General features: G+C 35.5%; 1 protein-coding gene across 1 annotated transcript in view; it reads right to left on the bottom strand.

Moving 5' to 3' along the window:
- Window positions 1–1,038: 1,038 nt before the first annotated feature.
- The window catches only part of SMC1B (structural maintenance of chromosomes 1B), a 31,883-nt gene continuing 20,504 nt past the window's right edge, over window positions 1,039–12,417 (bottom strand). The window contains exons 15-22 of the mRNA XM_074590489.1: window positions 12,080–12,186; window positions 10,361–10,502; window positions 8,749–8,894; window positions 7,358–7,511; window positions 5,841–5,939; window positions 4,769–4,925; window positions 3,859–4,013; window positions 1,039–1,319 (exon numbers count right to left, since the gene is read on the bottom strand). Of these exons, the coding sequence (XP_074446590.1) occupies window positions 1,164–1,319; window positions 3,859–4,013; window positions 4,769–4,925; window positions 5,841–5,939; window positions 7,358–7,511; window positions 8,749–8,894; window positions 10,361–10,502; window positions 12,080–12,186 (1,116 nt within the window). The 3' untranslated portion in view covers window positions 1,039–1,163. The remainder of the gene's footprint in view (window positions 1,320–3,858; window positions 4,014–4,768; window positions 4,926–5,840; window positions 5,940–7,357; window positions 7,512–8,748; window positions 8,895–10,360; window positions 10,503–12,079; window positions 12,187–12,417) is intronic.

The raw sequence follows: 12,417 nt of genomic DNA, 5'->3' as shown, positions 1-12,417 counted from the left end.
TAGAAGTACCCTCCAAGCAAACTCTGGTGTACTTCATACATCACAGTTAACTCCATTAGGAGAGGGAAGAAAAAAAAAAAAAAGAAAGAAATAGTTTGGTGTTTATAAAACTGCTTTTGTTTAAGCTCTACCAAGACTGACGTCACTATTAATGCAAGTAGAAATACAGCTTTGAAGATCTTTCTGATTCCTCTCCTACATACAATCTTGTTGTATTGAGTCTCCTCCTCCCAGAGGCTGACATCTACAGTTGGCAATCTTTACTGTTTGTATTCTATCATAAATTTTTGTTACAGTAAGTAGTTATTAGCAAAAAATGGAAAGAGAAATTGAGAGGAGGACAGGAAGCTATTTTAATCAAGCAAGAATTCATGTGACTAAAATGATGGGAGTGATAGCCTTTAATTGGTGTTAATGTAAAAATATTTAGTAGGCCAACTATATAAAATAAATACTCCAGTGACAGAATGACACTCCTTCCTGCTTCTTAGAGGTAAGGAAACTCAAAGGCATTAAAAATTCCAACCAAACAAACCCAACCAGCAATTCACCAGTGGCCTTCGTCTCAAATTGTACCATGCGTAGTCATGCGGCATACGTTCACGCTCATGACCTATTTTTCTCAGCTTCACAGTTCAGGGACTGATTAAAACACACTTAGATTCATGAATTTAAACATCTCATACAACCATTATCTCAGTCATAAACCAAATGTATTTTTAAAACAGGTTAAGACAGTGTAATCAATCTCCTTATCCCAACAACCTGTAATGAAAAGTAGCCATCCTTCTACAAAAGGTATCACTGTATTGTTGATAAAAGGATAAGGTGAAAGGGACCAACTTACTTTATCAATATTTGTGTTATCCAGGGCAGCATCTATCTCATCTAAAATAAAAAAAGGTGCTGGCCGAAAACTGTAGAAAACAAGACAGTATTTGCATTTAGATGCAAAAAAATGTTAATAAACATTCTAATTACTTTAGAGATTCACTAACTCCATCACAAAATTTTTATGAAAGGTAATGACAGTTAAAGAGTAAGGACTTTAGTAATGTTTCAACACTCCATTAGCAGATTTTTTTAAACATGCTTTTACGTGCAACACCGTGTATCTTCCTGCCACTTACTCAGCTGCATACTCAGATAATCCCATATTTCTTTTACCTGTGTACAGCAAACACAAGAGCCAGAGCTGCCACAGATTTTTCACCTCCTGACAAACTGTCCATTGGCATAAAGCGTTTTCCTGGCACCACGCAGTTAAAGCCAATGCCTTCCAGATACGGCTCCTCAGGATTTTCAGGACTAAGGAATGCCTGGAAATGCACACATTTCACTATTAATAGTGACATTTATAAAATTAATAAGATGAATACTTTTTAGTTTTAAATACTGACTAAGCTAGTGTTGAAACTGCTAAATTAGCTTCATTTGTAGGAAACACCTGTTCATCTATACTATAAAATTTCCCAGTGAATACGTCTTTGTTAATTAGTCTCCTAGCTCATGGTTTGTTAACAAAACCATTTGTGAAATGGCTCCACATATTTGTTATTTACAAACTTTCAACCACTAAATAAACTTGATTTTATCACCTCTTATGTAACTGCTTTAATATTTTTTTAATCATTAAAATTTTACACTTCAAAACCAGTTTTCTTTTTTGTTTGGAAGTAAATATACTTCCAAAATTACACTTTCTTGTGAAATGTTAGTTTTACAAAATCTAGTTTTGGGCTGAAGACAGATTTTAATATAGGTAGCCTTTTTCTGTAATTTGTATCCTGGTTCCCAGGTCCAAAAATTAAAAGTATTATTTTGAAGGAACGGCCATTTTACCAAACCATTAAAAAGTATGATGGATAAGCTAATTGCTACACGGTTATTTTTCCCATTAAATAGAAGAGACAATAAAATAATACAGCCTCTTCCTCTCCACACAAGGGGATATAGAGAAAAGAAAAATTTCCATACTTGACACTCATTTCAAATAGCTCCTCTCGGATCACACATAAAAAAAACCCAAACAACCCAAAACACTACATGTACTTTCATTTAAAATATTTTCTGTGGTAAGTAGTTCTGGAAGTAAGATATAGCACTTGCAGTATGTTTGTTTTCTTGGAGGTATGCATATTTTCCTCTTTTTTTCTGCTGAGAGAATGCCTGTCATTGTTATTACATTGTTCCTCAGACTGTAAACAAGTCAAATAGCTTGCAATGGAACTCCCAGTTGTAGGCCACTGCTTTTATCTATGCAAGAGGAGGTCTTCAGATGTATGGACACTGTTAGCAAAAATCATCTTGTGGCTTACTAGGGTACATATATTTCTTGCTTATCAAGATATGAAAGGAACAATACTTCTCGCTCCCCAGAAGAAGGAGGGAAGAGAACTGATGGCGAACCCAGCAGTGAATGTGTATGTACAATTTCTTAGGCAGCAGTTTCTTTTGAAGTACTTCCAACACACAATGTACTGATGAAATGAAATTTTCCTGAGCAGTATATTCAGTGCACAAATGTTCCGAGTCCAGAATTTCTGGAAGTTAAACTCACTCAATCTACGAAAGCCTCTCTTGTTTGAGCTGGATAGTAAAGCATTATTAATAAATGTTATTAATATAATAATTTTAATGAATATTAATTTTAATATCAGAAATTATCATGTTAAAAATAGTTAAGGTTGCTTAAAAAGTATCGGTTCAAGTTGCAACCTAGGCTACCTTCTCTGATGGCAAAACTCAGAGCTAACCGTTTCCTTAGCTAACCAGAGCAGCCGCCACACACAGAGCAATCATTTCTCTTCCAATGCAATTAGACCAGCTTCCTTCAGCTGCTACGTTAGTATCTAGTAGGCAGTTTTAGCTTCCCAGCTAACCACAGGATAATCTTTTGACCAGGTTACCACTTTGGCTCAAATCAAAGTACAGCATCGCAGACCTCAGAAAGAAAGCACCCAACTAATTATTTTTGGCAATGCATCTGGAAAATATTGGTTGTTTCAGAGTGACGCAAAGTCAAGACCTGCCTGATGTAAAGTCTAGGGGAGAAGGTATGTGCCCAGTAATCATGAATAAAGAAATGCTTCATTATTATCCTGTCCAACCTAGAAGCAGAAAGGATATATTTAAAGATATTTAAGGTGTTCACTGAATATCTGACTCTGAGGGAAGACACAAAATCTGAATTTTAAGACAGGCAAGAGTTCAAGCCTGAACCCTTTAAACATTCTACCATCTACAGAATTTGATGTACCCAAAGCATTTGGGAGTTTCCTCTTTGCTTAATACTGGAACACTATCAAAGATTAATACAATTGTGACACAATTTTTCTACAGGTTTCTTAAAAGCTGTGAACATATTAAGTCTATCTTTGAAAAACATTTATTTAAGTGAGGTATAAGAAGCTTCAAAACCTCATACAAAACACTAGCACTGAAATAGTGATTTATGATTTTTAGTTTTATGTATGGTTGTTTTTAATTACTTATTATTGGTATCAGTAGATCTGTAAACCAATGTTATTTTTAAATGAAGTACTCAAATATATCTCACATTTGTGTCATGATAATTTCCAAGTCTGCTGAATACAGCGTAAAACTGACCCAAACTGAGCAGCTACCAATTTCGTTAACACTTTAGATCACGTTTCCCTGTTTAATGTCAAGCATGCTTTGGCATATTACCTATTCCTCCTCTGACCCTCAATTTCTGAAGTCTTTATTACTTGTGTAATTTTTTTCTTCAGGACTGAAACTGTCTTTGGAAACTAGAAGTGTTACTAAGTTCTCTTGTTCCGAATAACAAAGCATCAAGTAGGCCTTTTAAGCCAAGCATCTAAGAACATGACACACCTGAGCACCACTGTTGCTGTAAAGTTTCTTGTAGATCTGATCAATAGCTACGGAGGTGTGCTCAAAGCACCGGCTAAAAAGCTCGTATCTCTTTTTTTTCACTTGTTCAAATTCTTGCTTGCATGTTCTGGCCTCCTTTCTGCTGCTCTCAAAAGCTATGAAAAAAATTACTGAAATTACTCCATAATAAGCTTCTAAGCAAATACACAGAACAAATATATATTGTACACCTAACAAGCATCAAGGGAAATATTTACTGCAGAACAAAGTTCTAAAGCATGTACAAGGAGCATATCAATATTATGAGTTTTCTTCCAGATTTCAAATGGAAACCCCAAAACCTGAAAAGCTGGGATGTATTCAATCCAGTCTATGCCACATTTGTCTGGAGCAATTAACAAAATTCTTCTCCTAATTCCTTCTCTAAGGTGAGTAGCCTTAAACAGCACCAGCATTTACCCGTTACAGCTTCAGAACTCCTTGGTTTTCTTTATATGTTAATGTCTGCAATGCTCTTTGAGGATACCAATAATTTTGCAGTAATGCTCATGCCTGAGTTCTGGACAACATATGTACGTTCCTTCAATTATTTAAGAAAAAACTAAAGAATTTTATGATTGAAGTCAATAATTTTTAGGAAAGGAATAAAAATATGATGTCATTTGGCCAAAGTATCTTTCTAATTATTCAAACTGTATTGCAATAAAATACTGCAGAGTAAAGTATATGTTAATAAATTGTTTACATATAATTAAAAAAAGACAACTGAGGATAAACACTTGAGCACAAAAAATACCTTAATATCTGAAAGAAGCAAAGCCAGTAGGACTAACCCCAGAAAGAGGAATTTCAATTCAGGTGAAAACTCTCACAATCACAAAAGAGATTAATTTGAAAGACTCAGCGTTACCATCTACTGATTCTTGGAACTTGTCACGAGCTATCTGTAATTTCTCTACTGCTCTGAGATTTGGAGCAGCTGTCTTCATTATAGTACGCTCTTTAGATTTTATTTCCTGCTGCATCTGGTTCAGTTGATCCTCTATATCTTTATCAGACTCTAGGTCCTAAAGAAAAAAAAAATAATACCAGAGCAATCAAATTTGCTTTTAGGCCAAGACATTTCAACACGTACGGCAAACACTCATGGTTTCTGGAAGAAATAGCCCACTCATCTAATAGCATGAACTGGAAACACAACAAAACGAAGAACTCCACTCTGAGACTTAGTTCTCAGAATAAGTTTACTAGGTCCTAAGCATTGTTCCACAAGATCTTTAAAAACACAACAAATTCCCTTCAGCCTAGAAGTCAGGTTTAAAATACAACACAGGAGAAGAATTAGCTGGCTTCACTACTTGAAATGTAAAGAAAACCTTTGAAGACAGGTTCTCAATGAATTCTTCGAGACAAGTTCCAGTGACAACAAACTCATCCCTTGCTCTGTACCTAGCCTCTGACGTTTAATTATTTTCCTTATGATTAAAAAGGAAAAAAAAAAAAGAAATACAAAAACTGCTGAGAAAACATGACCTGATAGACTGTGACAGAGGGAAGTATGGTTAAATCTCAGCCTCTGAGAATACTACAGAGAAAAGGTGGTACAGCCCCCCTGGCAGCCAGTCACTGGTTTGTAGAGTTTTGAGTCATAACCTTTAGTGCTGGAACTTAAAAGGTAGAAGGTAAAGGAGGAAGTAAATATAACTCTGATTTTTCCTATTTCTCCATTCTAATTTCATAGTTTAGGTAAGTTTTAAATTAAATTTAATTATATGGAAAAACTGACCTATCCAGGAATCCCATACATTAGTGCTATATATGATTGCAAAAACAAAACACACACACACATACTTAAGCTTAACAGTGTTTTTAGTAAGTTTCATTCAAAGACTAGGCTGAGGAATAAATAATTTCAACAAATAAAATATTTTAAATAAAAATTTAAAAATTGATCTCTAATAATTTCACACAAAAAAGATTACCTTCAGGTCTTCTGCTAGGCTACTGTAGTCGATCTGAATTGCCGCTTCCCTTTCATAGATACTTGATGTAGTCTGAGTGTCTTCTATTTCAGTTCCTAGCTATAAACATGAAGGACATTCCAGTTCAAAAATATGACCGTTAACTTTTAAACTGTTAGAACTATAGACTAAAAGGATATAAAATGAGGAGACAATGATAAGATGGTATGAGGTAAACTTATTCCATAGCTCCTCCCCTAGCCAAAATGGAATTAACAGTCAGTTAAGATCTTACGAGTCTAAGTAAAAAAATGCACCTTTTAAATGAAAATGAAAACATCTGCTAATTTCAATTTGAAGCTAAGATGAAAGCAGCAATGCTTTATTTGTAATATATTTAGAACAATGTCATACTGTAAATCTCCTGATTGGAAAGATTTACATTCCCATGATAATTCAATCCCCTTTCAAGGAAAAGCTCTGAAGTGCACAAGTCGATGCATTTCTTCCACTCAGTTGGCTTCAGAAGAAATGAGTAGCTTCAATTCTGTATGGCAAAATCTTCTGGACACTGTAAGCTTGGAATTCAAACAGCTATTTTCCCGTGAATGAAACATGTGCTGCATGTCGTTATCAGTCCCTTACCCACCAAGATTCTTTCTCAGAACCAAATCTTACTGGTCCTCTCAGTGCCATTAATTAGGAATCTAAGTTGTTATTCCTACTGCTCACCTCCTTGGTTTTATCTCTTCCTTATTCATAAACAGTGACAGCTGAGCTTCCTACATACTCTGATGATTAGCAGTTCATGTCCTTTCCTCTGAAGGCTGCCTACCTCATTGCCTTCACTTTGTCTTATGACCCACTCATTCATACCTATCCTCCAGCAAAAGTACTTTTCTAGAGAATGGGGTGAGCAAGACTCCTTCCAAATTCATAGACTTGTGAGAAGTCCTTCAAAATCCATAGCTCTTTTCTTTTGTAACAGTGGAGAAAGCTTAATTTCTCCTCACAAAAGGTATGCTGGAAAAAGGGGGAAGACGGAGAAAAGTAACGAGGGTCAATCCTCTGATAGCAGGAGTCTTTCTATTTTAGCCTATGCCTGATTTCTGTGAATATCTACATCTACTGAAAACAAAAGGATTTTAGACAGCATTTATATTATGGATGATTAACCAAATATTATCTCAATCCATGTATTGCCTTATTTATTTACATTTCTGAATTGACTCCTGTGTGTCCTCTTACACATGTATATCTAGAATACTCCCAACATACCAATTTTCTTGTACCACAGCAGTTTTACATATTTCACAGGAATACCTTTCAGGCACAAACAAAAATACCTGCAAACAGTATTTTTGTCTACAAAAATCCTCCTCTTGAATGGATGAGGCCTGATCACATGAAAACAGTGTATTTATTTTAACATTACTATCTAAGACAATCAGTCCTGTAAGAAAAAGATAAATTATTTAAATTCAAGACAGAATAATTGCTCCTCTGTAACGTCCATCTTCTGTAAACATTTTAAGTACCTCTACTTCACTGATGTCATCCAGTGATCCAGACAAGAGCTTTATTTTCAAGTCCTGCACCTTGCATTCAAGAAGTAGATTATGTCGTCTTAGTCTTTTCTCTTCCAGAGAGGTTTCTAAAGCTGTAGCTTCTTTTTGTAATTTTGTAGCTTCCCTATATACACAAAAGGCACAAAACAATTAGAGAGCAGAAGCATCACTGCCAATAACATCCACAGCCATACAGCATGAAAAACGGTTATGAAGCACAGAGGGCTTCTTCCTCTATAACCACCATCAAACATGAAGGAGAATGGTACTTAACTTCTTCCATCCCCTTCATTCTCCCAAATTACTCAAGAGGGAGCTGGGAACCACGCACTATTCTAGCACAGAAGCTAACACTCTGCTATTCTGTGTTAACTCTAAACTCTATTGCAAAGTAAATGCCAGTAGCACGGACACAGCTTCAGTACATTGCCAAGTTCACACTATAGCACATTCAAATATCCACCTTTCCTAACTACAACTCAACTCTCTTCCGCTCAGCTCTGCTGAACATATATGGAGATCTGATCCTTTTAAAATTTAATCAAGTATCTTTTATCGTTATTCTACTTGAAATACACCTTGATTCTTTGCAACAAATTCCTTTGATAGCATTAAGTTGCTAAATAAGACAGACGTGTCTTATATTTTTAAAATTGCATGCTTATAAAATGAATTACTAGGCATATAATCTATGAGTTTATATGAAATTCTACAAGTTTACATATGTGCCAACATGTTGGATTTTTTTTAACCATAAAGACGACTCCTGATTAAGGGACATTAAACACATCAATAATAAGCAAAATTAAGAAAACTGAAGTATAAACTGTCCCCAAAGCAGTTGATTTAAAAGAACAGTAAAGATAAAATAGTGACCTAAAATTAATATTAGTTTAAGGCATCCAACACTTGAAAGGGCTGGAGAAAATAAGAACGCTGAAATCGGAAAAAAAAAGTCTCATTAACTGAACCAACTGCACAACTCAAAAATATGAAACTACCAGCACACTTAATATGCCTCCCTCAATCAAGTTGTAACTTAATACATACTTATCAGAAGTCACTATATATTTATCAGCAATCACAATGAGACCTAGCACTAGGCAAATAAGAAGATAAATGTTTTCTGTATGGTCTACGGGATAGTTCTCATGAAATAATCTCATTCACATTACTTCTGGGAACTATATAATGAATTAGAAACACTTCTTAACTAATACATACTATAAATGCAAATTACCGTGTCTCTAATGAATCTTTCACAAGAAAACAGAACAAGAGAAATTCAAATGTCTGATCACTAAAACTCTTCTAAATATTATCACATTAATCATTTTCCCAGGAGTACAATTAGTAATTACCTATTGAGAGTTAACAACGTCTTTCTGAACTCTTCAACTTCGTTTTGGGCTTTTATAACCTCAGATTTATGAGCACTTAATCTATCCTTAAGATGTTGCTGCTCCTCCACAGTTTCATTCACTGTTTTTAGAAGCTTTTCCTCATCCTGCATAGAAATATTTACATTTTTAACTGTTCACCAAAAATCTTGCTATGGAAGCTGTATTACAAAGAAAGAAAGAGATAAAGTTTAAACCTGTTACAATACATTCAAATGTGTTACAGCACCAAATCTGAAAGGCACTAAGAAAACAGCCCATCTTATACACAGGCAGATCCAGTTGTTTTGTATACATAGGCACAGCCAGCTCTATATTTCTGACTCTACCAAATTAAACTATAAAAACATCAAACAAGGCAGGGATCCTAGGATGCCTATGATCCGCAGGCTACCCCCTTTTCCTCAATTAGTCCCTTAGCCCTGCAAGAAGGATCCCATCTGCTGCACACCTACAACATATTTAGCAACACCCAAGCTAAACTGAAATCCTTTAAAAAGTATCGTTCATTAAAGATAAATTGTGAGGTAATCCACAGAAAACAAAGAACCTGTGGAGGCGCTCTAGAAAAGTCTCCTCCTGTGTAACCCATACCACTGCTAAATTGGTAGAAATGAGGTGCTAGAATATAGTAAAACTAATGCTACGTGCATGGAGACATGGTCCTTAAGAGACTAATATTACAGGAGCTTGAATCAAGACTTACTGGTGTTGCAGTATCAGGACAAAGTATCTTCAGAATTTAATACACAATATCCCTCTCCAGGACAAAAATATCTGAACTTGCTCAAAGTCGTATTTCAGAAGAATTATGCACACAGGCATGAAGTCAGACATTGTTTTGCACATCACTGACTTAAGGATGTATTGGTTTTCCTCAGTATCAGAAATACATGTCTTCTAACGTTAAAACACAGATTTCAAATAATGCATGTGGCATTTTTTGCCCACTGCGGGGCAGTTTTACATTTCACTTTTGTTTTTTATTCAAAGCACTATTACACATCTTTTCTCCTTCACTTTCCAGCGCACCACAAACACAGTTTATTTAACATGCAACATTAACACAGGAAAAAAATTTACTTATGAATAAAGAACACTACGAAGGAAGAATCCGTATTACTTCAACTAAAAATCTAAATTAGTTTTCATATAATTATTTTAAGCCTATTGTTGGCTGTGGAGCACCTTAAAGATGCAAAGCACCAGAGTTGTTCACTGTTACTCATAGTATCTTCTAAAGCATCTCAGCCACATTATACTAGTTTTATCTGTAGTCATATACTGCATTTTCATATCAACTAAACACAATATATGAGTGTACATACAGTAATCACAAATGTAATTTTTAGTAAGCTTATTTTTAATAATTAATAATTACCCTAATATGATAGGTTATTCCAAGGTTAAAATGACAATACGAAACTGCATTTTAACAAAGTCAACACTGAATTAAGCCCTAGAAGAATTACTCAACAGAATCAACCACGTTTTTTCAAAATTGTATTTCAGTGTATTCTTTCTTCTCAGCCCCAGACAGAGAGAGAGAGATATATATATATTTTACAGTTACCTTCTGCAGCCCGATAATCTCAGCTTCATCTTTATGAATGGTCTCCCTCAACTTGCTGATTGCGTTTGTTAATTTTTGTAGACGATCACGATTATATTCCAGCTGCATGTTTAGTCGTGTCTTCTGACTTTCAAACTCCAGTCTAGTCAAAGTACAGTATTTCAAAAGAACACTTACAAAGCAGGCTGGTAGCTGTAATTTCAAGTTGTTACAAGATGTATTTTCACTTCGACTATTTAGATAGCATTTTTATATCTTCTACGTGAACACAAAAATTTGCATGCATTTCGATCATCAATACCACTACCCCACATCACATGGGTATACTGAAAGTACACAAAAAAAATTACAGTAGTAATAGTTCAAAAAATACAATATAAAAATATAGTATGGCCGCATTCAACGTGGAAAATAACATTAAAAGTTCAACTATCTCAGTAGGAATGACGTACCTGTAAATGAAACAGATATGAGCTGGGCAAAAGCTACACTGATGCTGTGTATTGACGCAATGCCAGCGCTCCCTGCTCAGCCTCTGTAAGCCTCCTAGTTAGCTGGCATGTACGTTTATCTAAATATTATAAAGAATCTGTCTCCATTGGGAGATGGCAATTAAGAAGCCTGAGACCAGAGCTTTTTAAGCCATATTCAGCATTGCTTATCATCTCTCAATTGAGAGACCTGTATTTGTTTTCACATATGATTTACTACTAGTGCTGCATCTGTTGTTTTGAGGCAGACGGGTTGGCACAACACCAGTTCCAGGCTCTGTAGACCTGGGCAAGAAGGCACCATAGCACAGGCTTACAGGACTAATGATGGCCAGACTGGGCACAAGCAAGGCCAAGGCTGTATGTGCAGCGCAGCACAAGGCCACGCAAAAAGCTCCTCTTTTCATTGTTCTGTTACTAACTTCTTACACTTTACCAGACTTCATCACTTGCAAACATAAATAAATGACCAAATCACCTCAGCCAGCAGGTGCTTTAACTATAACTGAATGCACTGCACTACCACCTCACTGCAGCCCTAGCCAAAAACATACGTTTGGACCAGTTTCCAAAAACCAGTCAGAGAGTCTCTTAGCAGCTGAAGAGATAGCTGAAAAGAAAATGGAGTTCAGCGCAGGCCATTACACTAGTCAGGTAGAAAAGGTGTCTTTTCTATAAATAATGTCAGGAAATGCACGAACTATCATCTGCCTGAAAATGCCTATAGTACAAAGAGATAGTTCATTTTAACATTCTCAAAGATATACATTTGCTTTCCTGTGACGTGTGCCTGTTTGAGGGGAATACCAGTTGAGGTTGCCCGTGAGAAAATTAAGATCCTGCTTTCCTTAATAGTATGTTCCTAGACCAAATCACTGCATCTTACACGCATTTCTCCTTTAAAATTTTTGATGTGAGTGAGCCTTCATGCCATGCTTAATCTGTGATATAACCATTTCCCAATGTGGATTCTGGAAAACTATGCTATAAACTTGAAAGGTAATATTTACTATTTTGGTAGCACTAGTGTAGAAAAACAAGGCAAAGAAAAGTGTCACTGACTCTCACTGTCCAATAAACTCAAACTACTAACTAATCTTTGCAGAGATAATATAACCTTTTACAGTCTTCTAGGTTTTTGTGGTATTTCCTGTGATGGAGTTACTCATTTACCAGTGTGCCCAATCTAATACAAACCACTTTTTAACATTTTGAGTACAAATACCACCTTTTCTTATCAATCTCCTCTTGTTGTCTCACATGTTCTTGTTCATATACACGAATATTTTCTATACCAATTTCTTCACAGAATTCCCGGAAAACAGCATCTTCAACCTTTGAATAAAGGGAAATGGAGCAGAAAACATTTATACTATTCTGGCAGTCACGGAAGTAAAACATTTAGACAACCACTTCATGCTACAGGCTAGAGTTTCAAGGTACTTTAAAAACCAGACAATTGAACTACTGAGAAGTAATCTGTACTTGACATTTTCAAAATACACTTTCAGTACAAATGCCAGATACAAGGCATATGATCTGCAAAAGGTAGCTATGATCTAAGCT

This window comes from Larus michahellis, chromosome 1 (genome assembly GCF_964199755.1).
Source record: "Larus michahellis chromosome 1, bLarMic1.1, whole genome shotgun sequence".
Classification (NCBI taxonomy): Eukaryota; Metazoa; Chordata; class Aves; order Charadriiformes; family Laridae; genus Larus; species Larus michahellis.
The sequence above is the reverse complement of the archived record's forward strand: the minus strand, read 5'-3'. Positions and strand labels throughout refer to the sequence as shown.